Raw genomic sequence first — 27889 nt, forward strand, 5'->3', positions numbered from 1 at the left:
CTATAGGCAGCCAGTATGGTCATCTCAATACAAATCAAAGTTTGATCTTAAGCACACATAAATTTATTCAACTGAGGCACCAGTAGAGTCAACAGCAAGCAATACACAAGATATCAGTAGGCTATGAAATGAAAGAACATCTCCCATGCAACAACATAGTGTAAGACTTGCACAGTTGTATCTATGGACCATTCATTGACAAAATGTACATCCAAATAACCTGGAAAATACAGTTTACACATTAACAGAAAGGGTTTCATATAGCATCTGTTCCAGTAAATACTCATGAAGCACAAATCAATTGAAACATTTACATATAGACTATAACATGTACAGTCTATCCCAGGCTCACAAAAGAGCTGGCAATTTGAGGTATCATTACCTGGAGCTGCCATGTCTAGCAAAAATGCTGGAGATTCACTGCATATACAGAATTACAAAATACTCTATCAATTCCAGTACTGCATATCAAAATACATTCCTTGTGAAAATTAATATTGTATCTTCTTGCTTATCTAAAATACATGAATCAAAATGTAGAATGATTGTATGTACATTTGGAAGATTCACATTTGATATTGAGAAGTGGGCACAGCTGAACATTACCAGAACAGGGATCATACCAGTAATCTGAAAAAAAAGAATGCTGTCAACTGATCATAGCCAGTCTCACAAATACAACAAAAATATCAATTTTAGGTTCCTACAAAATAGAAGCGCACTAAACATCTATAATATACAATACAGTAATAATAATTACCAACATATTAACTATTACATTAACAATGGAAGAAAATAAAATGTTGCCTAAAAGTATTTAAACAAAGTTTCCTTCTTATAAATATTACTAGTAACTGAATATCATTAACTGTGGCATAACATCTGAATGTATTTCAGCACCAATGTGCAAGTAGGAAAAAAAATTTAAAAACTCTATACAAATTATCAAAACACGATGAAGGGACAACAGAATTCCAAGGAGCATAAGCTACTTTGTGTACCTATTTCTCTGAATATTGCCTCTAATTTCAGATAAACATTTCTCTATTGCCATCAATTGTTTCTTCGGGGTTTAAGTGTTTTGCTGTACAGTATTTATTTTTGAGAAGAACATTGGCCTTTGGAGAAAGATGATGGCAGCATTTGATATTCATCTGTGACACATTTGGCCATTTTTCTGGGTGAAATCTTAGTACTCAAATGTCCCCATTTTCTTCTGCTGCTGCTACTTCCTCAGCCTCTTCCTCAACTTCTGTCATCTGTAGGAGACAACTGTTGTTAATTTCAAAACAGCAAACATTACTTCATTGTTTCCTGAATATCTACTGATAATCTAGTAAGCTTACCCATCCACTCTAGCGATGGTGGATTGGCATGAGGACTTCTCAACGAGTAAAGAAAGTAGCCATGCAAAGCAGTGAAATTTGTGTAAAGAAAAAAAAATCTGCATGCCATATCGCACTTGAATCATTAGTTCTTCGACCTACAGGATTGATTGGTGCTTTCATCAGTCACTACAACATGTATAACGATTTCTGGAACAACCAACAAAATACTACTTTTTCTACCTCTACCCTGGGCTCCAAACTATATAAACACAAACATAGAGATACACCCAGGTTTGTTAAAGATTCACCATAAGTCAGACCCTAACCTCCACCTTAGCATAGGTGCTGCTCAGAGTGATGGTGTCTGAAAAGATAAAGGAAACCACCCTTCACCATTAAGGTGCATGTCTACATGCAAACAAATAACACACCCAGCTACAATCATGTTTTCTATTACTATAACTTTCCACAATGCATCATAGTACACTCTTGCCACCAGACAAACTGTACCACAAGCAACATATGAGAATTGTGGTTACCTGTTTGCTTGTGTTTGGAGGGAGGGGCAGAGTGGTGTGCTCCTCCAGACTGGCAACCATCTGTCGAGACTCCTCTAACAGTCGGTGCAGCTTACTGGTCGGGGAGGCTGTTTCCAGCTACAGCAGAACCAATGAAAAACAAGCTTAGGAAAGAGGCATGTGGGTTAAAACAAAAAGGAAGATCATTTAATCATCAACTTGTTTTGCAAGCACTTACAAGTATCTTGCTGCTTACTGTACTAATTACAGTTAGTCCTGGATGTTCTGCCAAAGGACAACAGTTTATATCACAAAGAAATGACAAATCAAATCTACAAAATGTTTGCCCAAGTGGATTGTTTTTGCATATAGTCATTTCAGATTAAAAGTAACAATTTCACCACAACTTACGTCATTGACACTAAGATTGTCGTTATCCGAGGACCTGTTGAAAGAGCTGTTCCCGTCTAGAGCGTTTTCATGTCCCGGGTTCCCTCGTGTTGGTGAGGGGAGTGGTCTGATGGGGCTGCTGCGGGGGGACAGCGAGGGTCTGTATGGGGAGGAACTTCTTCTGGGACCACTGAGCTCAAGTTCACCTCTATAAACAGTTACAAAAACAAAACATGAGTTTTAAACAGTAAATTGATTTAATTCTTTTTGCAAAGGATTAACTGATGAACACTTTGCTGTTTTCTTTTTAGAATCAACTACAGCACCTGTCTCACAGTCCAACCTACCCCGAACTCCTGAGTCTATCTTTGGAGTTGTCCAGGTTGAGTTGTAACAAGGCAATGTCTCTCTGTTGTCTCTCATATATCTGGAAAAAAGTCAAACACATAAACTTCACAACATATCTCGTGTAACTTCAAAAAACTACCCCTGACCTAGTGAATCTTTTCAATGTGCACTAGGTATTTTATCTTTTCCATAAACAATTTGGGTGCAGTTTCACTATCTGAAAAGTTCTAAGTTCTTACCTGTCTAAGACTAGCCAGCTCCTGATCTGTCCTCTCCTGTTTGGACCTCTGCAGTTCCAGTAGCTGATCTTTCCTCTTCTCTCTTTCCGCTGAAAATCATTTGAATATCAAGACAACAGTCAGATAAACCACCACAATCTATTGTACTTTGCTTCAAACACCAAATACACGCATTGAACTAAATCAAATGACACTGCGAGAAATGACAAAGACATGCCTCTGTAACATATTCATTGCTCATGTAAGTGACAAGTTACCTGACAATATCAGATCCTTCTTGGCTGCTTCCAACTCATTTTGAGCTCTCCTGAGATTGTCCTGAACGGCTTCCACATCTGCCTGCTGTTTTGTCATCTCCTCTGCACACAAAAGACAGGCACAAGAAAAAACATTAATGATCCCAAAGTATCACAAAATAGGAAAAGAAATGCAAATACATAAATGAAGTGCAAACAACAGAAGGTGCTGTAACAAATGCTGCTTCACTAACAATTCATTCAGAGCTGAAAATGCATAGTTTTCTCCCAACAGCTAAAACACAGCAGTTACCTTTGAACCTGTCAATCTCTTTCCTGGACTCAGCATATTTACTCTTCCACTCTGCCATCTCCCTTCTCAGGTTGGACTCCACTTTCTGACATTCCTGGAACAAAAAGGTTGATAAGACGATAAATGAAACTACATGTATAATATATATATATTATGTGTAAGCTAGCGATCAATTAAGGATTGTCAAAATTTGAAGGCCTATTTGACAATGTATGCAGATGGGATGCAGGGTGTCAAGGCCACTTGGCTCTAAGCAGTTCTTTAAATTACCTCTTGAGACACCAACTGGAAGCATACTTTAGTCTGGATAGCTGTCAGAAAATATGTAGCTATTAGAAAACTGCATGTTTTCTACGGAGGCCCGGAAGCCCTGTTACTTCTCCTGCCCCTACACCTACCCGACATGTGAGGTCCAGCCTCTTCAGCTTGGCGCTCATCTCCGTGATGTGTGAGGATGCCTCCATGAGATCCTTGTCCTTCAGCTGCAGCAGGGTGGCTAACTCCTGCTCACGTGCCTCCAGGTGTCCCAGGTTAGTGGAGATGTCCCGTAAGGACGTGTTCAGACTCTCGTTCTTTTCCTGTCAACAGAAACGTGGCATTGTTTATGCATATGAAAATTTCCAAAGCTGTAGATTTTTCTCACTCAGCTTTCATAGTTATGAAAGAGTTAAATGTCAGAGCAGCAATACTCTGCACAATCTATGAGAAGAAAATGTCAATCTTAACTTAATAAAAATTATAATTTGGACAGACTTTGAACAGCCTATACTCAGAATCACATTACAGAAACCTGAACTCGTGACCATCTATGCATAATTTTGCCATTGTGGCTATGTTTTGTTTTGTTTTTGGTAGTTATTCTTCCCATGATTGACCTTAGAAATCGAGATCCATGTACCAGCAATATGGAACGAACATAGCTAGAAAAAGCATATTCCAGGATATATAATTTGCCCACAGTGAGTATTTTTTTTCCTGAAGAATCAATTAAAGCCGGTGTTTCTGGAACTCACATTCAGCATCTCCACCCTCATTTCAGCCTGGCTGGCTCTCTCCGACTCCTTGACTAGCTGTGCCTGTGTGCTCTCCAGGGCACATGACTTGGATTGGTCCTGGGACTCCACTACTTTAATCTGAGTATGCATGTGTTTCAGCTCTTCTGACCGGCTCCGCAAATCTCCTGATGAACATTGAAAGAGAGAAGGCATCAGTCAACCAAGTCATAGTAGACTTATACATTGTATATACATGTACATTGCCCCTAATTTTCTGAAACAATACTGTCCATGGTTCTGTATTTTTTGCTTAAGATTACTAACATACAAGTCTAGTTTTGTTCGTCATCACCTATGCCTTCTCATAACCTGATATAAAAGTAATCATCACTTTGTGAATCAAAAACAATACTGATGATACTGCACACTACTTTCCCTGGGTGGATTGCCCCAACACTAAGGGGTGTTACCCAGTATCAAAACAAGAACAGGAACAGCACCTTCTAGTCTGGAGCACCTCTGCTCGAGAGTCAGCACACGTTGTCTGTCAGCCTCCCACGAGGCCAGCTGTTTCTGGTGTGCTGACACCATGTCGTTCAGCTCCCTGTCTCTGTCCTTCAGTTCACCAATCAGCAGCTGCAGCTCCTTCCTCTGCTTCTCTATCGTGGAACGTTCCAGGTCAGTCACATAGTTCTGGAAGTGAAGACATGGAAATTTACTTTTAAAAGCCTCCACAAAAACATGATATGATCATCAATACACATTGACAATCAAGACCTATTTCTGACTTAACACTATAACAGTTAGTGAAATTGAGAAGATCAATTACAAGACAGGGAATGTGGTAATGATTTTATGTATGCTGTATAAAGATAACATCGACTAATCCATGCACATACACACACTTACTTAGTTACTATCTGATTTATCATCTTGATTGAGCTGTTTTTGAGTCTAATGAGTGTCTTTAACAATAAACATCAAAAATGCCCATCTGATGTATGAAAAAAAAATATGATGTAAGGAAAATTTGTGTCTCTTGACCTGTCTAGGGGGAGATCCATTATACATGCGAGTTGGGCTGTTGGACCTGCCCTTGGGGGGAGTTCCCCTGTTTGGACTGGGGGAGCGATAGCTGGAGGCAGCTGTGGAGGGTGGAGCAGGGGAGTAGCCAAGGGGTCGTCCACCCTGGATGGGAGACAAACAGCTACATCATTAACTGATACAAAATTTCAGCTTCTCTTATTGGAAAACTTCTAATTCTATTCCACAAGAATAGAAGATAAAGAGCCTTCATGTATTACAACAGCTCTATGATGTAAATCTCTTAGTACACAATACATGTCACAGCTGTGGGTCTATCTATTGTTCCTCACAAGCATGAACGTTGTAAAGCCTTTTAAAGCTGTAAAAATAAACCTGAAAGCCAACCTTCCAAAGTGGCCGGCTATTCAGCAATACATTACCTTTCATGGTCAATAACAAGTCAAAATGTTTTGCTATATGCAAACACAAATACTCAAGCTTTCTGTTGGTCCAATGCTGAATAATTGATAAATGGGGAAACTACTATAACTGAGTGAGATATTAAGGGCTGTTATTAAACAGCTCACAAATGCATAACGGCTTTTATGGGATAGCCAAGCTGTTGCCTTCCCATGAGGGTGGTGAAAACATTTCAAACATCACAAATTCAATATACCTTTAAATCATTTGCTGTACTAACACTAACAGTTATAATGTGGGACTTTCACTACACATGTAGTATAACATGCCTATCCAAGCTTTCTCTGTAACTACTATATGAACTGTACCTTTGATTTTGGTGTACTTTGATACTGTGGGTCATAGCTGGGAAGACTGTAGTGGTTTGCTGCAAAAGATAAAAGACAACAAGGGGTTAATGGTATTTTTGAGAGAGAGGAATACAGACAAAAAATATGATTTAAAATCTAAATGGGATTCTATTCCCTACAACACTATATCCATCATACATCTTGGCTGTAAATCATATGAAAAACATTATTTATAATCAATGATACAATATTACTTTTTACAGATGATACTAGTGATAAAAGTCACAAGACCTATCCGATTCTTTTCGTACAAGAATTTCGTTTATCCTCAAAACATCTGATATAACAGCCCACCTGCCACAGGGTAAACAAGTATCAAGTGACGTACACCTACTGGTGAACAATGGACACAATGTAACTCATTCTCAACAAATTGTCAAACAATCTGTATAAACAAAACTTCATCCCTGCCCACCCATTTTACTCTGGGAAAACTACCACAGTACTTTTCATCACAACCAAAGCAAACCAATATAACCTTGAAGTAACACAAACCTACACACAAGGTGCAGTCTGCCATGAAATTGAAAATTCTGTACTTGGGCACTCATTTCGATGGGTTCAAATTGGACTGAATGAGGACTAAATGAGGACGCGTTCTGGAAGGATGGCTGTGGAATTACCAGGCTTTGTCCTTGCCGAAATTTGAGTACATGATAAAGAAACATGTAAACAGTGTGTCATCCTGGCTACCTAAACATAGATTCAAAAGGGAATGAAAAATGGTGGGATGTTGGCCATTGTATGCCCCTGTTTATAGTATACAGTCTCAAGATAAAGGACAATGTTGGGTTATACAAAGTTCTGAATGATAGTAACATAGAAACAACAATGTTAGCTACATTGAGATAACAACAATGTCCCTGTCCATACACCTTTGACAAAAATTACTATTGCATACAAATATATATTCTACAGTGCCAAGGTCAGTTAACTGAAGAAAATTCCCCCAGGTCTGTTGACAGGCTTGAGAACAACTAGAAGTTTTCTAATAATATAATAATATCAAACATTGTACATATAGGTAACAAATTATGGAACAAAGACAGAAAAAAGTTACCTATATTGACATACACCATTCGGAACTGGTTACAGTGAACATTGCAGACGTTACGGTCCATGTTTCCCCAACACTCGCAGGAAAACAAGAGGAGCTCCAACAAACGTTACAATGTTACCGCCAGAAATGTATCCAACAGTATCCCTAACAGCTGAAACCCACGCTAGGTGGTTACGGCTACTTGCTCCATTGATTGCTTTAGAATGCAGACCAATCATTGCACCCTTTCACCCCCTGTAAGTGTATCCTATAGACTGTTCTTATGCAGATCACCATGATTATGCAAATTAAAATGAGAGGGAAGCAACTTGTCTCCATACCATTAGCAACACTTATGGCAACCTTTGTGTCCACCACAAAGGGATCTTTTTGCTTCAGTGGTCTTGTAAACTATGATATTTGAGCTTGAAAATGTTAATCAATTCAAGTGTAGCACAGAACATATACATGGCAAGTCCTATTCTTATTCCCAGTAGAAAGAAAAATTAACTGCAGTCTGAACAAAGCACAGTTTAGCTCCTTTCTCTTTTTATGCTCAGACTTTTCGTTGTGTAATTTTGTAGCTTATTTAAGTACAAAGAATCTGAGTTTAGCTATTCAGGAATGGAATTTTTACATGCAAAATTCTTTTCTTATTCTATCAATCAGTTCAAGTGTCATAGCTGAACGTGAAAAGATTCATTTGCAAATAGGACTTCAAGAGAGAAACATTGAACAATGGACCACGGTTTGTCCTTGCAGAGTTTGGGAGTTACGTGTGGTACACAAGCTCCCCCTGTTGGTTTACCATTGACTAACACATGACAAAGTTTGCCACAACTACTAAGTATATAGTCTTTAACTCTATAATACTCTCTACATATAATATACAATAATTGGGTTTGTGTCTAGGCAATAAAATCCTGCGTTTCCTGTATTGGTTGTGAAAAAATATGGTCAGTAGGTAGGGATTACCTTTTAGTACTAGTAACTCTAGTGTAACTTAAACAAAGCAAAACTGACATGCATGAGGACACTTTCAATGTCGAACAAATTTTGCACATAGTTGTTACGAATCTGGATTTATGCTTTATTTCATAAGACAAGCAGTTTTTTTACTTGATTATAAGTTTAAGCTGGGTGAATAAAAATTCTACCTTGAAACTACATGACCACTGCCCATCCAAAAAGAAGGCTATGGTCCGCAAGTTTTTAAAGGGAACATTACTGGTGTAGGTCATGATCAGAGAACAGGAAATGCAACTTTTTTTTATTAGGCCCTATCATGGTTCTCAGACTCAAAATACCCACATACGGTGACATACCTGTACAATCTACATTATAAAGACTGCATTATCAATGGTAGAACATTGAGCTTTGTACAAAATAGCTGAAAACAGACTGTTGTAAAGTCTAAAAAGGTAGCAATACTTCCACTTTCACTCAGCCAGCATGTACAACTCCTTAGTCTGTTTGGAAAATGCACTTTCTAATTCTAGAGAAAGCTGAGAGCTGTGTCAGATGATATCTGGGCTAGTTTTGTCATGGCTCACCTGCACAACACAAACACATGGGTGTCCATTTCCCTGTCCTGTGGTCAAGCCCTGATTTGCCATGGGATTAGTATCAAGTAGGCTATCCTGGGTGTTTTTGCTAGGGACTATCTCAAAACAAAGAGGATACACAAAAATGTAGGAATAGGATGTCTACTTACAGCTCTGTTATAATCTCATACTATCCTGCCCAACCTTTATTTTTAGTTTCACCGCTAATATCAGCTGGTACATGAACTTATCATAAAGTTCATTTGTAGTGTATTGGTAGAAGCAATCATATCCTCTATAATAAATTACTTACTAGTGGGTGACATTTGCAAATCATATCTTCGATGTTTTGCAATTATTACCTGAGTGTACATGAAGAAAATGTAAATATTTGACAGGCGCTTGTAATATTACCTCTGACGATACTGCTATCTGTGTTCCTGTTCCCCATGCTACTGTAGTCCTTCCGTCCGCTAAAGGGCGAGCCTCGGGCAGGTGAAGTAGGGGCGTGGTCCATCTTTGGGCAGGTGATAAGTAAGGGAAGGAATAATAATAAGTGGTTACTATGGATGCACTTAAGAATAATGACTGAGCTTCATAAATATGTGTTTGATGGCTTTCCTATTGGGTTTATTCTTAGTTAATGATTGGAGGTCTTGGTGATTCTGGACTGAGTGATAAGTAAACAAATTTTGAATTTCTGGAACTTTTTCATTTTTGTTATGTTTTTCCAAAATAACTGCTGGTTGGTCAACCTGCTGTTCCATGTTGAAATCACCAATTATAAGTAATGAAGATATGCAAATGAAGCTTAAACACCGGACTAGCATCAGCGTGCTGTAATTTGACTAGACATTATGGTGGTGTGCAAACCTTGCACAAACAGAACATCTATTGTTCTATCAATCTATCAATGTACTTTCATGGGGGTGCAAAATCACAATTTTTCCCTTTTCAGGATATTTGTGCATCACTGTTTAGTGGGCCTCCGGTGTCCTGGCTGAGTTTGGAAAGCAGCAAAATATGGGCAAGTCAGGTGTTACAAGAATCTAACGTGACACTAAAAATCGTCTTCCAACTGCAAGTAGTTCTAAAAACATATCTCGACAACCAACAACACCCCAAAACGGCATGGCAAAAAGCTTTGAGGAAAGTAAAATAATTAAAATCTCTCATACAGGTAAGAATAAACGGCTTCTACAAGACCAGTGCTGAAGTTTTGAAAACAAACTTTGATCACACCGACACCATCGATCCACAGCTGTACAGACGACTTTTCTGCCACTTGCGAACCAAGCAAGCGACTTTTTAGACCGTAAACAATCGCATATTTCAGGAGCTGTGCAGATGTCTAAGCTACAAACGGAAGGCTACTGACAGACTGACACTTTCTACTCACCCCTGGAGCAATACAAGCGGTCAGGAACCCGTTCTTAAAGGTTGAAATCCTGACTTAAGTACACAAAAACACAACAGTCGCCGGTCGGAAATTTGAATTTCTCGTTTGAACTCGAACGCCGGTTAGGGCGCATGCGTGAGGTCACGACGCCTGCGCACTGAGCGTGACCCAGGCGAGCTGAGTCCAACCATTTTGTTACATTTTCAGAAATTTCTGGTAAGTTTCCGCCTGTTTTTCACCACAAAGGAGCACTTAAACCGATGTGTCTCACTAAATGTTGTACATAAGGGTCTATTGTTCAAAATATATTAGTGTAAGAAATTGCTGTATGTTAATGGTACGAAAAATTCTACTTGCTGTGAACCGCGGCATGTGAACCACGCGAGTTCCTTGTAATGTACATGACATACATGCTGATGTTGAAGGGAGGGGGGCAACAGGAGCCAGTCAAAATAAGACACGTCATGTTACAACAAAACTAGCGAACACGTCTATATCCCCCGTTTTATTACGTGAAATTGTTTACTTACCTTAATGGAAAGTTGAAAATCACCAACACAAAAATATTTCACATCCATTCATAGTCCAAAATAGCTTATGATGAGGAGATTTTCCTCACTTACTTAGATTTGTATCTAATGCTATACAGAACACATGCAACACATCCACAACCAACCATCAACATCATTACTTATCTACCTATTCAAGCACATGTACATCATACTGTACAGAAATTTTCAGCTAAGGATAGTGCAAAATATTTGGGCCTTATAGAAATTGAATTGTTTTCAGAAAAATTCACAATAGGTCGTTACAACATTACTAGTATCACAAGGAGTTAAATCTTCCAGATTACTGTGACTCATGATATTGGTTCTGCTTTCATGCATGATATTGCAATGTACATTATTATAATGACCAATGATAGTAGTTGCCTTGTTGTAGCCCAGCCATCTTTGCAGTTTTAGATTCAGAATACAGTAAAAGTGAGTCATATTAACAAAAAAAAGTAACAAAGATGACAAAATACAAATGAAAGAAAAATATTACCAAATGGGGTCAACCATTGGTAATGACTGTATTGATGGAAGCAGTCTAATATGAAGAAGACTACATATACCTTCATTTTTTTTTCAATACATGCTTCTTGTCAAACTGTACCTTCATGGCCTTTCGCATGGTTGTTCGCCTTTTGACGACAAATACTGAGAGAATCTTGTGGCCTGTTCTTGCAGATGGTTAGCTGAACTCGGCTGGAAATTGCAAGGTGATCAATCCTGGAATTTACATTTACCTGGTGGACTGAATTTGACAAAGCTTCCCAGCCATGGCTTCTGGCAAGATGCCTGTCGACACCGCGCGCCTTCCCAGGATTGAAATGCTCCTGTACTTAATGGGATTCTGTGGTCCAGCTTTCTATTCCATCTATGTGGTCTATCTCTTATCAAAGGAGATGGAGAGCACCCTCTTTGAGGATCTAGAGTTGGACCATTCAAGTTTCCTGCCATTTCTGGGAAGAAAGAAGGATATAGCAGACTTTGAGTGGGTGTTCTGGCAGACACACTTTAGGGAAGGGCTCGTGTTTTGTTTTATCGGCCATGTCTTGGTCAGTAGACTCATGTCAATGTTTTGTTTCAAAATACAGAAGAGAAGTCTACTTAGCCTACAGTATCTTGTGCTTATACTTTGTGCTTGGATGGAAGCGCCTTGGTGTGCTTCTTGCCCATTGTATGGTGTTTTATGCTGCAGCATTATTGCGGTCAGTGCTCCTGTGCTGGGGAGTTGGGATATTCATCGTGGCCACACTCAACTCTAGCCTTTTCAAAGTCCTCAAGTTCACATTATCAGGGGAGGACGAGAGCACATACTATCTACTACTTTTCACAGCAGCTATGTCAATTCTCCGACAGCTTAGCTTCAGCCTGGAAGTTTGCAAACTTCGCAAGGACCAAAAGGCATATTCTCTGATCGACTTCCTCTCGTATAACTTCTACATTCCGCTGTTCTTCAATGGCCCTGTGATCACGTACAATACGTTCCACGAGTACACTAGACACCCCATCCCACTGGACAAGACGCGCCTGGGACACATTGTGTGGAGTATGTGCCGTGTAGCAATATGGGCTGTCATCACAGAGGCTGCATATCATCTGCTGTACTTTTGTGAACTTGAGCAACAAATCTCCATCTTGGAAAACCTCCCTCTGATGGAAGTGACCGGGATAGGATACCTTCACGTGCAATTCTTCCACGTCAAGTACATGGTTCTGTATGGATTTTCATCAACCATTGCTATGTTGGATGGAATGGAACCCCCGATGTTCCCGCGATGTGTCAGCGCTCTGTACAGCTTCACTGCGATGTGGAGGTACTTTGACAATGGCCTGCACACCTTCCTGGTCAGGTATATCTACATCCCGCTGGGCGGATCTCACAAGGGCACCGTACGTCAGCTACTGGCATCAGCAGCTTGTTTTGGGATGGTGTGCTACTGGCACGGGGGACAGTACTACCTTATCACATGGGCACTTCTCAACTGGGCAGGCATCGTAGTGGAATCTATCGGCGCCATTGTTGCAAAGACGGCCACGGTACAACATTACACAAGTCAGCTGTCATCACCCAACCAGAGGAGGTTGAAAGCACTGTGTAACGCACCCATCCTTGCCTTCCTCATCCTGTTCAACTTGGTCTTCCTGGGTGGAACCAGTGCCGGATACGTGTACTTTGATAAGTTTTTCATTTCGGGCTTCCCCTTTGCCACAGTAAAACTCCTGGCTTCCATGTACTGTTCAGTTCAACTGACTCTAACCTTTGAAAAAGTGCTGTACAGCAAGAGTAAGATTAAATAGTACTTGTGTTGTGCAAAAGTGATGTCTTAGGGTTAGAAAGATTAAATAGTAGTATTTGTGACTTGAAAAAGTGATGTCACAGGGTTGCAATTGCAGACAGGAATATCCTGTTTTGCCATGTAAAATGAGAACTATATTCCAGACTTCCTTGTCAGGACTATCAATATTGTAGAAAGAAAATGAATCTAGCTTCTTTTGATATAGATATAGTTTACTTCTTTCTTGTTTGTTCAGTTCAGTACTTCAACTTTTGAGTTTATTGGGCTTTTTTGTGCTAATGAGTTTCTGAAAACAAGTTTGATCATGATACATGTACATGTGTTTGGTGACATGCATTGCAAAGCAATGCAGTGTAGACAGTTCCATACTTCCAACAGCCCTATGTAATTATTGATATTGATCTACCAACACTTCTGTTGTACTGCAGCGATAAGACATACAATACATGTTGTCATCTTTCCGGTGCCATCTTAAAAGAAGCCAAAAGTTAGTCTAGAAACCAGGAATCATGTTTGCATTTGTAAGAATTCTACTGCAGTAACACAATCAAAGATCCTGTCTTTTTCATACTTAAGATGCTGATCAGTATGTGGTAATAGACTGTTAGCAATATGTTTCCATATCTTATTTGCCATTGTCATACATTATATATTATAGCCAAGAAATAAGTACCTTTGCCTTACAATTAACTTGATGGGAGAATTTAAGTACAGATCTAGCTCCCAGTAAACGGAATACTATCTAATTATATAAAAGTAGCTAAGATTGCCAATGTAATGACACAGTGATACATGTGCCAATTTGTACCAGTTTTTGTGAGGGTTTCATTGTTCATTGTCACTCAATTCTTGGTGAAGGGGCCAAAATACCATAAGTTGATCAGAGCTGTATAGTGCTAGAATATAATTGTACATGAACAAGTTATTGCATGTTTCATTTACATTTCTTAATTGCTATATGACCAATGAAAGCCTAGTGTTAAGCATTAAAAGTCTGGATTGGTACATCTCTGCTATATTATAAGGAGTCATATTTTCGTGAGTTAGTGAAGTTTGTTCTATGCATTTCTGTGGAACACGGCATGTGTAGATAGTGCTTTATATGGGTCTAACGTTAACAATTTACATGTTAGATTCCATCTTTCAGAAACTGTCTAAACCTGATAAAGTCTGTGCACTCAAAAAAAGATTGCTGTAACATGTAGGTCTGCTACATTACATTTGAATGCCATGCAATAATCAAGAAATAAACATTTATAGTACATTTTCCTTTTTTTCTCTTCTTTTTGTCTTGTATTCCTTTTATATTTTAGCCAGAAGCATATGAGAATAAGAGCCGAATAAAAGTACCTCATGATAGTTTTTGTCAACCTTTGAATTTATAAATCTGTTACAATTTGGATATAGCAAAGTTGCTTTGCTTAAGACCTCTTTATGGATATATTGTGGAGAAATTATTAAATTATTACTTTATGAAGTAAATACCTTTTGAGATCACTGTAGTGAGCACTTTTAATACATGTAATGAAATAACGAAAGAAATCTAACGTTAAGTGAGGACCTAAATTTTTCAAATGAGCCTATCTAGGACTACAAGTGGTAGTACCTAATACTATCAGCATTGTGCACAATTGTTATTTCAGGCTTCTTCCTTTTTGGTGATTCTTGGCACAAACCATGACTAATTTATAGAATAAATTTGATAGTCTTGGATGTAGCACTGTATGTTGCACTCTTATTTTTCCAGCACAGAGTTCTGAAATGAACTATTGTTTTTCAGGTTGGACATGGCTTCCACAGAAGAAGCCGAGGCAGAGGCTGGAGCAAAAGCACCAAAGAAAAATGTATCATACCCTCTAAGGATCTTATACTGTGGAGGTACGTAATATATGGGATTTCTGACAAATACCTCACTCTTCAAGAATAATTTGCTGTTGTTTGAATACTATGCTGTTTGAGAGCTTGTTTATTTATAACTGACTACTAGTATGATTGACTTTGCATGTACATGTACATCATAGTACATGTACCAAATTACATGTTTGCCAACATGGAACAAAATGGTAGAGATATAAGGTTGATACTATAATAGTTCAGTACTTTCTTTTTATTTCACTGATTTTGGCTCTGCTACTTTTTTTATTTTTGGTGTAAGTTTTCTTCTTCTTCTGTCCGGTTTAACATCCTTTGAAGTGCCTTATTCACAGGTGATGTCAGTTTCAGTAACATCATGTTGAAGCATTGTTTTAACTTTCTGTCTTTCTTCTGCTTCAATTTCAGAATGCACACTACCAGTAGAGGTAAGATGAACCTGAACATTAGACTTAGGATATTATGAAAGTTAATGAAACTGTTTGCCAGTTAGCATTTACATGGGCAGACCATAACCTCCTTGGGCAGACTAAGCATATGATAAACTAAGAACTTTTCTAACTGGGTGCTGTGAAGCAGCACCACCTACCTGTATATATCAGTACTGCATGTAATACTTTAATATCTTACTTGTGTAAGTGGTGATATCTTTTAATCAAGAGAGATTGGAAATATAAAACTTGGATCACAATTCATTTCACCCAAAAGAAATTGCATTATAGCATTCATCATGGTATCAATGAATCTAATGCCACTATAATCTAATGTCATTTCTTGTTTCCAAATCTACCAACAGTACTGCGAGTACATGCCAAACAATGATAAGTGTAAAGCCTGGTTAGAGAAGAACCTGCCCTCGGAGTTTGGCAAGATATATCTCGGAGGTATGGTTAACTTTTGCTTTCTTTCAGTACCAATTCCTGTAGGTACTCGTAGTTCTGGTATTGCTTTTTGACCTTTGTTTCTGGTAGCTGGTTTGGATGTACTACTGGATCTACTAGACTTGCTCAACAAGGATACCAATAGCTTTCTCTCTCTGTTGCAGAGAAATCCCCAGAAGGAGGAGACACAGGAGAAACAGACAAGAAGGGAAGACAAAAGAGAGGTCAGTTTCTTCTAGAAAGACTACTATTTTGACTCAATTCTTCCTCCACTCCATGTCCCTGTGGTACAAGTGGTTGGCGACTCTGCTGTTCATCATATGGGTACTATTTTATGGGTCGGGGTTTAAGTGGTTGCTTCAGGCCTTTTGGTGTATTGCCATTTTTGGGGGAGCTTCAAGTGTCCGATCTCTGCATGTAAAAGAACCCAACACTCAAGAACAGTAGGGTTGACCCAGCTTGGCTGAAAACAGAATCCATGGCAAGACCTCATTGCACTGTTAAGATGATTGCCTTATTTCACTGATTTACCCATGTAGTATCATAAGCACCCTTGTTGTATTTTGCCCCATTAACTCGCCACCTTGCTCTAACAGGTGGCAGAGGCAACATCAAAATCAAGAAGAAGTCAGAACCCCAGGGGGTGACGATCGCACGTGTACAGAGAAACAAGAAGAAATATGTGACGAGGATACGCGGGTTAGCTACATATGGTGAGTCTACAACATTGTGTCTGTCTCTCCTTGCAATATCTTCAAGGAAGCTCATCTGTGTTGGAAGTTATCATAGTACAATGCCAGCTCAAGGGTATACAACGTTCTGAAGTGATTGGTCATCAGCATTGATCCTGAAGAAGGCAACTGTGAGCATTGAAAATTTGATCTTTGTATACCTTTGTGATACCTTTGTGCTGGAGGAAAATTATCATAACGTACCTGTAACATATCTCCGTCAGACAAATTAGTATATTTAACATGGATCCAAAATGTTAAGACAACTTTTATTGCATTTAATAAGGTGGGTAAGGACAACATTTCATTGTTGCAAAAGATAGTAAATCTGGTTTGTTTTTGCCATTCTTGCAATGTTTATAGATTTAGACACTGATGTCTTGGTACAATAATTATGCTGTTTCGAGCAGTGGAAGACAATCAGATCAAGATAATTTCATGTTTACTGTCAGTTTCAAGTAATCATATAATACACTGCTGTGTTGTAAGAATCTGAATAAAAAGAAGAGAGAAAACATCTTGCGGTTATTTTGATCCGTCATAAATAACAATGTTGTTCCCACATCTTCCAAAGTTTGTTTTGCATGCATGCAGTTTTTTTTAAATTCTGCCCAGCCCACATATAATTTGGATCAGTCCTTAGTGAAAAACATGTTGACAGGAAGTACCTTGTCAATTTGTTCTCCATTTATAGCCCAACCTTGCAATTAAGGTTAATAAAAGACCTGCCTTCTTACTGAAGTGAAAAAGTAATTACCAGTTGGTAGAAAAACAAGTCTGCCACAGATGTGTTTGTCTTACACATGTTTATTTGAACAATGGTAGGAGTAGGAATGGGCAGAGCGCTGCTGCCCTACATGTACGTTATGTAGTGCAGTGTACGGAGTGTAATATAGAGTATAACATAATTTTTTACTTTTTCCAAAAAGATGTTACTCAACTTAAGCTATAAAAAAAAATTCCTGTGATCAGAGAAAATGGTCCATGTGATATATGTATGTTACATTATGGAGAGTCTATTGTCTTCGTGTATTTTTGTCAAGAAACAACAAGAATGGAAATAAGGTAGAATGTGTATACAAGGGTCTGTGGTACTATTAACTTAATGGCTTTATGTTTTATGCACTGCAATCTTGATGATGTATCAGATCTTAAAATTTGAAATGCCCATTTTGTGTTGGATTGCTCTTAACAGAGGATTCCTGTTAGAGTGGACAAAATATTGTAATACCATAGGAAAGGTGCACAAACATGACAATACTTACTGCAAATCTTTCCTTTTTGCTGTTTCTTCCCACAGATATTGACCTAGAGCAAGCCAGAAAATTTTTTGCCAATAGGTTTGCATGTGGAGCGTCAAGAACAGACGAAGATGAGATCGTGATTCAGGGGGACGTGACAGACGACATCTTTGACGTGGTCCCAGAGAAATGGCCGGAGGTCAGTAGGATCGTTATAGTTTGGGTAACAGTGCTAATTTTTGTTTACTCTTAAGTCTAACTGATCGCTCCTTTGTTGACACAACAGCAAGAAGCAATCTGTGGTAGTGGACGAAAGCTAATATGACTGGCATCCAAACTAGACTTTTATATCATGACACTGTTAGATAGATAAGTTTGGGTTGTTTTGGAGTGGGTGGACCATACATAGGTTTGTGTTATAATGTACCAATTATAAGAAGAAATATCTTCAGATTTAAGGTTTTGAAACGTTGATAGAAATAATGATAGATCACTTGTTTTCCATTGTATTACAGGCAATTTTATCCTTCTATTTCAGATTGATGAAGACAACATTGATGATCTAGGAGACCAGAAGCGATAAACGCATGTAGCTGCTTGCTGTAACAACTCACTCAAAAGAAGCAACTTCTGCATTAAAACAGCCCTGATGATATATTCTGTTGTAGGTTGGTAAAATGTCCCTGGAACTCTCCATGTGTCATCTTTGTGTCAAAGGTCAAAGACCCTGATACGTATTGTATTGTACTGTTGGTCAGCTAGTAGTATATTTGTTGCTTGGAGGTTGAAATGAAACACATTTGAAATTGGACGTGGTCCAATACTAGTATTTCAGCTGGTCCTTCTAAGTTTCTTATGTGGGCAGCAATCCTTAGTAGATGTTGACGTTGACCAGGAAAACAGCTCTGACTGGAAATGTCAGATGAAAAGACAGTCTTATATATGTTTGGTAAGTAAAATTCAAAGCTCAGCTCTTATGTTCTACCCAAGGAAGTTATAACCTGTTTGGTTCTACACATGCAGTGTTGTCAATGCAGGTGACCTGTAATGCTAGCAAGCACAAAATGATGGACAAACTTCACATCAGATTTAATGATTATAGGACCCGAAACATGAACTACAATAAACTGTCGATCCACAGATTGTGTGCTTACTTCACGCTTTATTTATTTCTACAAAGAATGCTAAGTATGCTTGGTAAAGTCTGCCAATAACAGTTTGTCCCATCTAAATTTACTGTATATGCAGAAACGTTTGCGGTGGTTTTATGTTCACGTTTTTTGCGGTGGCCACTTCACCATGAACACTCCATTTTCCCACTACCGTGCAAGCATATACATTCAAAAGACAACTATTTCAAATCAAATTTATGGTTTCTGACAAGCAGCTGTGAATTAGACATCATAAGTAACACAACTGGATTTATCCAGTGTTTTACTTTCACACCATTTTCTTCAAGTCACATACTGTTCTATACATATAAATGCTGCTAAGCAGCTGTAAATGCCATCAGCACTATTCGTTACATGTATATCAGTCACTTAAGATCCTTAGCATGCCTTATTGTCTATATTGTAAGTCTTTGTACAAGCTATTTTGCAGTTACATACTCGATGATGTAGATGCATTTGATTCTGAAATTTTATAATCTACAGTATTTGACACATTTGATTCTTGTCATCCTGATTTACATGTTACATCATTGAGAATACAGTTCAGTGTTCAAAACTCAACATCTATTTTACATTATTTTTTCATCATAACATTTATGCAGCCAATATCAGGCATAACCCTGTATGCTATCATTCTTACTTGTGAAGGTGTATACATTTCAGGAACTAAGTAACTGGAAATATGTTCCAACTATACATGTCACATACTATTGCAAACAGTTTTTAAAAGGAATATTTTTTGCATTTTCATCTCAAATGTTTTCCATAATCATGATATTTCTTAATTTCAACTCACTGATGTGGTGTGGTATGATGATTGTCATTTATGCTGCTACTATGTTACAGAATATCATCAGTTTGGTTGTAGAAAATGTAGCTAAGTTAAAATCATTCCCACATCTTTCAGTGTCTATGGCAGTGTTCATCTCCGTTTCTTTGTTCTCTGACCACACAGTTGTGCAAGCACTGGATCACTGGTATTCTGGTTTCCAAAATAATTTCAACAGGTTGGTAGGTCATAGAATTAGTAGAGCTTTCTATTACACAACCCATGCAATCAGTTGATATTACCTGCTGATGTTTCAATGTTCTGGTATTCTGATGTTATAAGTGAAGTTTAACATTTTGTCATCTGTAAGTAGCCATAATCTGATGATATTACACAACTAGCAGCTCACAGATTTTAAACAATCTTTCTTCACCAATAGGTTTGCTTGGGACTAAAAAAAATTAGTAGAAACATTGAACTACACGTCTGATGCGGAAGATGGGATTTCCAATACATGTATAATCAACCATGGGAAATCTTAGTCAGCTCATACTGAGGAACTTCAAAACTGAATGACTCTGCATAAGGTCCTTCTACCTCGTGTGGTATACTCTCATAAACGCTGGTGTCTGGGTCTGATTTTGGAACAGCATTTCTTTTCAGATCACTAAATGGAGTACGCAGGGCGGTGTCAAGTTGGACAGTTTTGCCAGGTTGGTTAGTAGTCCTAGCAATTAAACAAAACACTACCATGGCAACGCCACAGATGACAAGGATTAATGCAACAACTAAAACTGTCAGTAGCCACCCTGAAACCGGGCTGTCTGGCTGTGAGGGTGGCTTGGTTGGGTTTCGTGGCGGGGTTTGTGGCATTTTTGTCAAGAAGACCCAGTGTGTACTCTTTTCCAAAGGAGCTAACATTTCTGACGAGGCTTTCATCTGACCGGAGGTCCTTGCTGCCACCAAGGTAGCATTCATGACGTCAGAAACATCGTTTGTGTTGGTGAAAGTCTCTGTTTGTTTCGGTTCTTCCTCTTCGAACTTGCTGGTTGTTGGTGGCAGCAAGGACGACGTAATGACGTCAGGGTGTCCCCCTGCGGGGCAGGAGTCTAGAGCACAGGTGTCTAACTGGCTTCCCTGTTTCGGATCCGGACACATTGAGATATCTAGTCGGAAGAGCTCTACATCAACCAGTTCAGGAGGTGTGTTACAGCGGAACAAAAACGGCCGCTTGGAAAGGTCACGCAGAAGAGAATTTCTCTCCATTTCACCCAGACAAGCTTGATACACATATAATGAGGTTTTCCCGGACTGGCACTCACGTGTGTACCGTGCCATGTTAACAAGCCATGCAATGTCACAATCACAGTGGAAAGGATTTCCAGTTAACATCCCAACGTATGATACCTGGCCATTAAAGGTAAGCCCCAAATCGCACCAGTTTAATGTCTTAAGGCGGTTGAAAGAAAGGTCCAACTCTCTTAGGTTGCGTAAGAAATTCCGCACAGGAAAGAGTTTGACGCAGGAAATCTGATTGTAAGACAGATCTAAGGTTGTCAGTTTCGGCATTTCTCTCAGACAGGCCCATTGAAAATCGGGGATTGAGTTGTTTCTTAGGTTTAGTACATGTAAATAGGGCAAACCCACACACGGAAATGTGGTTAGGTTGTTGTCGGGCAACTGAAGTTTAAATATCCCATTGGGCAGTTCCTTTGGTAGACTTGTTAACCCTCTGTTACCACAGTCTATTCTTGGTAGGTACTTGTGATCGCTTAAGTGACAGCCCTTAAATAGCAGTTTGGCAAGTGCTGATATTTGGTCAGCTACAATCAGAGATATAAACATCAAAACCAAAACGACAAGAAGTTTGGGTGGGTTTATAAGTCTGGCAGGTCTACGATTGTACCGCATGTCGACGTGAGTCAAAAACAATTGCAAGCGATTTTGTGGAGATACAATAACTTTGTTGGGTTTGACGAAGATATTTAACTAACCTGTGGAAATATTTCTAGAAGTGAAAGGGAATGCGAAAAGGATAGACACCTCCAATCCACTCTCTACATTACCTCTACAAATTAATATTCTATGTTCACCTATATTTATTTTTGCCTTGCCGCCAGGCAAGGCTTTACGCCAGCTTTTTTCCATGGATCAATGGACGGACCTTTTAACCCAGCCCTTCCAAAGCCCCTTCCAAAGGCCCTTCTTTCCTTGCCGAGTTTCATGGCTTAGTTAGACAATGGTACATTCCAGACGAGTATTAAAACGCTCTTCTAGACGCATGTTACTGTATGTGGTCCAGCGTAATAAATCTACGCTTTAACTCACCATGTTCATATAAATATATATCACAAATTGCATCAGAAGGAACTTAGTTTGTAATAAAAAATAATGCATATTCATTGTGGGTCAAAAAGTTTTACAAAACCTGTTTAATGTGCCAATAATTCATCTGACATAAATTATGATAATGAGGGGGAGGGGGGCGACATGTGGAACTCGGGATTTTTAAGCGTAGAATCTAGTCTAACTTACCAAAATAACATAAAATACGCGGCAAGGCACAGCTTTTTTAAAAAGATTTCTTGTTTAGATAGGCGTAATTTCCAACAGCGTTCCTTACTTATTACTAGTCACAGAAAGCATACAGTACAATGGCTTCTACTATGATACCAGTTTGTATGTCTGACCACTGAATGAATTTGCAGGCCTCGCCGATGTTCCTCTTCTCGACTGAAAGCTATTTTCTGTCGACCGGAGACAGGATCTTACGGGACCCGCTCAGCGCACCTCTACACTCTAGTCCACACGTCTCAGGTATTCTTCTTTAGATACTCTTGTCTCCTGGATTTGGAAAGCCAATAAAAATGTTTCAGAATATATATGAAAGTAGGCGCCCTTAATTGCGTCAGAAGTAACTTTTCGTATCAAAGGTACCTACAAAAAGAATGTCCGATTGAAAACTGCGTACAAAAAAAATCAATCACTTCTCACAAGGAATTTTTTTTTAGATTAAAGTGTTCTTAGTATCATGCAGTGTTCATTGTGGATTCCGCGACAAAATCAACGTGTGAATGCTGCAAAGTGAAATGTCACCCTTATGATATTACTAAGAGAGGTCATAGAGGTACAAAAAAAGTATTTTTGGAAAGATTTCGATCTGGGATGAAGAAGGCATAGCATAGCATAGCCTAGTGAGAAAGAACAGAGAAAAACACTTAATCACTACACAGCTTCTACATAGGCGACCACTACTCCCTTAAAATCAAACAATGTCAAACGTTTAGATTTGATAAAGTCAAAAGAGTTGTTGACGCATCTTGCCTTTCTAGACAGAAGTCCTAACATGAAGGCAAAAAGGGGCAAATTTGCGTACCTTTGGAAAAAAGCAGACGCGCCTGCCGTGACGACGGTCTCCTCCGCTGTGCCACCTGCAAAGACGCAGTCAGGAAAGGAACACTTAATTGTCTGCCTCAGTGCCGCTCCTTGAGATAGTTGATTACATACATCTTTCATGGGTCCCTTCATTGCATGCTGCGAGACGACATGAGGCACTGTGGGTAAGCGAAGGCGGCAAGCAGCATCATTACTATGGCAACGCGTATGTGGCGCGTGCGTACTGTATTCTGTCTAGCCTATGATGCTTTGGTAGGGATGCACCTTGTGTTACCCATAGTGCTCCAGTTCTATATACTTTCTTGTAATGAGATTCATGAAAAGAGGCATCGTGCAATCTCCTGTTGCTGTATATTGTCTGGAGTCAGATATAAATAAAGCTGGGAAGAAAGCTGGGAATGGCTAATTTTCGCTTTTTGATACGCCACACTTTCTGATTAAAACAGAACCGAACCGGACTTGCATAATGAATGTCACGGAAACCCGTCGTTCCTTTGTTGGGTCATCCTTAAATATCACCCATGCAGCTCTAGAGCAAGCTGCTAGGGGGCCCAAAGCTACACCACATCTTTCTATCTAAGCTATCTGCTCAGTATCAAGGTCACACACCAGGGGGGCTTGACCACCTTGACCTTTGTGTTCCCGACACCTACCCACATACCAATTATCATTTCATCCTAAGAGGTTCTTAAGTTATGCTGGCCACAAGTATCAGGAAACACAGACACATACAGACTCATACACACAAACACACGCAATACTACCTCTTTTCATGGAGGTAACAAGCCACAAGTCAATCAACCAATCAATCAGCCTAAGCAACGAACCAACCCGCCTCCGGAGGATCCCGACTAACGAAATTAGCCAGTGATTTGCCAAGTAACTAAGCAGCTACTCAGCAGTATTGGACAGCCGTATATGATGTCCTGATCTTTCTTTTTTTTATCAGACAGACGACAGGTCCCCTTAAAACTTGTGTACTAGTTGTACTATACTACCTCCCCGACCAACCAATCTCATATAACGTCCTTGGTAGAAGTTGGTTCTAGGGGTACGTCATTGTCACAGGAAACTTTGTGGTTTTGAACGATGTTCCCGGCGGAATTCCTTTACCATCAATGGGTCCTTGTCCAAGTTCGGAGCTACAGAAAATGTCCCCAGAGCACACACCGAGCACATTGTGTAACAGCTGTGGAGGGGACCCTTTCGTGACACACACAGACGTTCTATACATCTCTTCTGTCATGACTTGAAAGGCCCTCCAAAAGCGCTTCACTAACACCATCCGACGATCGCGTGCTGTTCCCTGGCCGGTTATATTCCTCTGGCCGGCTTACTCCTCTGATTTGTTCCATTTCTACGATTTTTCCAGCGATCCGGAGTCTGGTAGAGACTAAACACCCAACGAGAGTATGTAGCTCTGTACAGAGGAAAGTAGCCAACTCAATTTCAAAATGCAAAAATAAAGTATAAAGCTAACAGTGTTATTGAAGATACATCCATAACATACAAAACAGAACCACGCAAAAATGATAGCCACATAAATCTGTCAATGGCAATGTAAGTTACGTGTACAGCATATAAAACGTTCTTGTACTTTATCCATGAGTACATGTGCCGGAAAAAACATCCAGATCTCAGATGTATTCACCCAGTGCACGCTAACACTACTAAAGAAACTTAGGACGGAGTTCAATCAATATACGACTGAAGTAAGCAGAAGACAAACCGGGATCACATTAAGATCCCATGGGTGCGTCATAGGTGTTCTTCATAAGGTGAACGGAAGAAAATTGTCTGTGATTGCAAGAAATGTATTCTGTACTCCACATGTAAACGAGCAAGTCGTGATTCGGTTTTATTTTCCATTACGTGTTTTCCAGTTTCTAAGACGGTAAAACGTCATATATGACGTCACGCGTTGGCGGACCTACGCTCGTGATACTTTTGTCAGTGGTGCTTTTAGATTCACCGGCTTTACGTTATTTTAGCTGTCAACGAAACAAGGTGACGATGAGCTCGACACTGAATTACTTTGGACTACGAAGAAGGTACCGGTACACTAGCACTAAGTGCGTAGAGTTGACTTGCATACGGGAGGCAAGCCCGGCCGGGTCAGCTTTACTAAAGCCGAAACACTCTGCTTCCTTCCGTGCTTGCCTGATCACGCATGCAATGAGATAGAGTATGTTAGTTGAACATACACTATTCTCAGTGGACTAATCCCCTATTACTTGAGTGCCTGACTACGGAGGATGGTACTCAGGGTACGACTGACTGTGCGGCCCACGTGCTAAAGAAATGGGGATGGGCACCGGCCTCACAGTCAGGTGTGCAGAAAATCTTTGCGCGAATTGGATTTAAAGATTACATCAACTGGAAGAGATATCCTACTCTATGTGCGGGTAGTCGTCTACCACTTTAATTGTTTGCAATGTACAGCACGACTATAAATAGATCCTTAATGCATCATAAAGGAAGCATAAAAGTAGTTACCCCTCCAAGCGTGTTACCCCTCTGAGTAACTGTGTACTTAATATGCTACAATCTGCTCATTGGCGACCCTCAGTTGTTGCCAAGTCCATTTGGGCAGGCTATGCGCTCCTACTTCCTAATGGATTACTCATATATGCCACTCAGTCTACTATACCGTCTGCCCTAGATCACAGTCCATAATGAAGTTGTCAGTCGATCAAAATATATTGAAGAGCTGGGCGGAACCAGCAAGGACCAGGGCAAATGAAAAATGATCTATGAATTAAAATGATACATCCTCTACTGATATAAATGAACTAGAAATGCACAATCTTTTCAAGTTTTGCGAAGAACTTATCCTCTGTTATATTCTTCATGGTCAACTCTTTTCCATCCCTTACATTACATGTATAACCCCAGCTGGTCAGTTCCGAGCTCCTATAAACCTCCATTAAGATGGTTAAGTTTGGGCATCGTTTGTCTATGTTAGCCTCGTAACCATCCGAGTACCACCTGGCCTACCCTGAAAATCGATTTTTCAGAGTATAGGGCCCCTTTAGTTATAGGATGGTACACAGGCTATGTCTATATATAGATGTGTCTGTTTGTCATTATGATAATTCATGACCGGTTGGATGGACCAGATTTACATTTTGGTGCCTCGGTAGGTTGCGACAAAGAAATGGAAATGATTAGAACTTAACCCTCAGGCGGATTTCCACGGTACTGCAGCGTAGCTCTTTTTCGTGTTCTGGTTATTAACATGAAGTAAATTAAAGATAAATGAAAACACAGGCATCCATATTATTCATAGCCTCTCAAATTTTTCTTGGTAAAGACGCTTCGGTTTATTTGTGTATATTGTTTGTTGTCCTCTGGTTGTCTTACTGAATTGTAACACGTTTCGTTTTTGTTATTTATGTAGTGGGCCCCCTTGGAAATCAACTTCAAACAAGTTGAAGGGGCTACCCACATGTTTTGAGATGAATAAATAAAAAAAAAATAAATAAAAGAGGAGTACGAATCTGTGTCAACAGCAAGCTGTATATGTTAGCTCCCTGATTGACCTCAGTATGATACCTTCTGTTGCAGGATACCATAATGAATTCAATACTAGCACATTGTCCTGATATAGCATTCAGGTGACCCACCTTTACAGTGTAATTACACAATATGTACTATTCATATTCAATGCACCACTGGACAACTTAACAGCAACTTTGAGATATTTGTTGAATGCCCGTGATATCACAACGTATAGGTATTATTTGCTGAATTTCAAAATTCCATCATCTAAAAAAGTGTTACGAGTATCTTGATATGACATTTAGCCTGGTAATAAAACAAAATAATATAGCTCCCGAGTCTCTTCTCTTCTCTTTGCAATTACAAAGAGGAGAGAAGAGACTCGGGAGCTATATTATGGCTGGATACCAGGCTATATGACATTAACCTTTGTAAACTCTACTGTACTCTACGATATATCAATATGGATATATATATATATATATATATCATATGTGTGATATATCAAATGTATACATATGTACATTGAGAAAGATGTATGTGTACATGTACAACAAAATACACGCTATGACATTTTTACGTCCCTGGTACCGCCCTCCTTATATGTGTGAAAACCATATCGTGACACCGCTAATAGCCCTGAACTAAATGTTTAATACCACTTCCCTGGGTTCCGTCCCCAGTGACCACATTACAAAACCGACTTCCTGGATACCACGGCTTTATCTGTCTATCTGTCCATACTACATCCTCTGCACGCCAATAATCTGATGTATGTGCGGAGCGGAAGCCTGAATGAATGGCCTGATAGTCGCTATAATCAATTGGCACATTTAACGGCGACGCCCATCGTCAAGTCACGCTCGCGATGCGGACATGCGATCCGATCTGGGTGCGTCAATCTTCACGCTGATAACCGATATATTCACACTTGTTATAGACTAGATGTCTACTTATTACGTCACACATGTCACACATGACAGGAAAGGAAGGGGGGGGGGGCGAAGAATAGCGCATGCACATTTCTTTATCTGGGAGCATCTTTCTTTCTCTCCAGATCAATCGTGGACCTACCATGATATATTCATCTGCCTAACATCAAAGAAAACCATATTCATTAGTGGTTGATTCATCGTTTTTTTAAATATATTTTCCATTATGGTGTACCTTTCATATTTCACATTATATGTCCTTGCGCTGAGCGAACATATCCTCAGAAGTCTAGAATGTGACCAACGCGTACTCTCCAAGCAGAGGTTAGGCTCTGTTT

At 39.5% G+C, this 27889-nt stretch overlaps 3 protein-coding genes across 7 annotated transcripts; 2 read left to right on the forward strand and 1 right to left on the reverse strand.

Annotated features, from left to right (window-relative positions):
* LOC118425517 (coiled-coil domain-containing protein 62-like) lies at nt 1-10348 on the reverse strand. 5 transcript variants are annotated; one of them, XM_035834404.1, is made up of 15 exons: nt 10206-10348; nt 9221-9323; nt 6182-6240; nt 5412-5555; nt 4868-5060; nt 4386-4552; nt 3771-3950; nt 3373-3466; nt 3081-3182; nt 2824-2912; nt 2584-2663; nt 2258-2444; nt 1868-1984; nt 1661-1692; nt 1-1259 (listed from the first exon to the last, which is right to left on the reverse strand). In XM_035834404.1, the coding sequence occupies exons 2-14, from the start codon at nt 9321-9323 to the stop codon at nt 1678-1680; spliced, it is 1530 nt and encodes a 509-aa protein (XP_035690297.1). In that variant the 5' UTR covers nt 10206-10348; the 3' UTR covers nt 1-1259; nt 1661-1677. The 5 variants fall into 5 exon arrangements, with proteins under 5 accessions (XP_035690297.1, XP_035690295.1, XP_035690296.1 ...); XM_035834402.1 differs by having other exon boundaries at nt 1655-1692; XM_035834403.1 differs by having other exon boundaries at nt 1637-1692.
* On the forward strand, nt 10286-18923 carry LOC118425518 (density-regulated protein-like). The gene is made up of 8 exons (XM_035834405.1): nt 10286-10421; nt 14837-14934; nt 15337-15356; nt 15725-15812; nt 15974-16033; nt 16406-16522; nt 17841-17980; nt 18320-18923. The coding sequence occupies exons 2-8, from the start codon at nt 14844-14846 to the stop codon at nt 18362-18364; spliced, it is 561 nt and encodes a 186-aa protein (XP_035690298.1). The 5' UTR covers nt 10286-10421; nt 14837-14843; the 3' UTR covers nt 18365-18923.
* Nucleotides 12098-13057, forward strand: LOC118426171 (protein-cysteine N-palmitoyltransferase HHAT-like). Its single transcript, XM_035835432.1, has one exon. The coding sequence runs from the start codon at nt 12098-12100 to the stop codon at nt 13055-13057; it is 960 nt and encodes a 319-aa protein (XP_035691325.1).
* Nucleotides 18924-27889: the final 8966 nt, after the last annotated feature.

This window comes from Branchiostoma floridae, chromosome 11 (assembly GCF_000003815.2).
Source record: "Branchiostoma floridae strain S238N-H82 chromosome 11, Bfl_VNyyK, whole genome shotgun sequence".
Classification (NCBI taxonomy): domain Eukaryota; kingdom Metazoa; phylum Chordata; class Leptocardii; order Amphioxiformes; family Branchiostomatidae; genus Branchiostoma; species Branchiostoma floridae.

Bases quoted from the DNA above. Each gene is read 5' to 3' on its own strand.
- LOC118426171 (XM_035835432.1), top strand. From the start codon at position 12,098: ATGTCAATTCTCCGACAGCTTAGCTTCAGCCTGGAAGTTTGCAAACTT.
- LOC118425517 (XM_035834400.1), bottom strand. From the start codon at position 9,323: ATGGACCACGCCCCTACTTCACCTGCCCGAGGCTCGCCCTTTAGCGGA. The intron at 5,061-5,411 runs GTCAAGAGACAC...CTTCACTTCCAG, and splicing joins ATGGATCTCCCCCTAGACAG to AACTATGTGACTGACCTGGA. The intron at 3,183-3,372 runs GTAACTGCTGTG...TTTTGTGTGCAG, and splicing joins AGAGATTGACAGGTTCAAAG to AGGAGATGACAAAACAGCAG.
- LOC118425518 (XM_035834405.1), top strand. From the start codon at position 14,844: ATGGCTTCCACAGAAGAAGCCGAGGCAGAGGCTGGAGCAAAAGCACCA. The intron at 15,357-15,724 runs GTAAGATGAACC...ATCTACCAACAG, and splicing joins AATGCACACTACCAGTAGAG to TACTGCGAGTACATGCCAAA. The intron at 17,981-18,319 runs GTCAGTAGGATC...CTTCTATTTCAG, and splicing joins TCCCAGAGAAATGGCCGGAG to ATTGATGAAGACAACATTGA.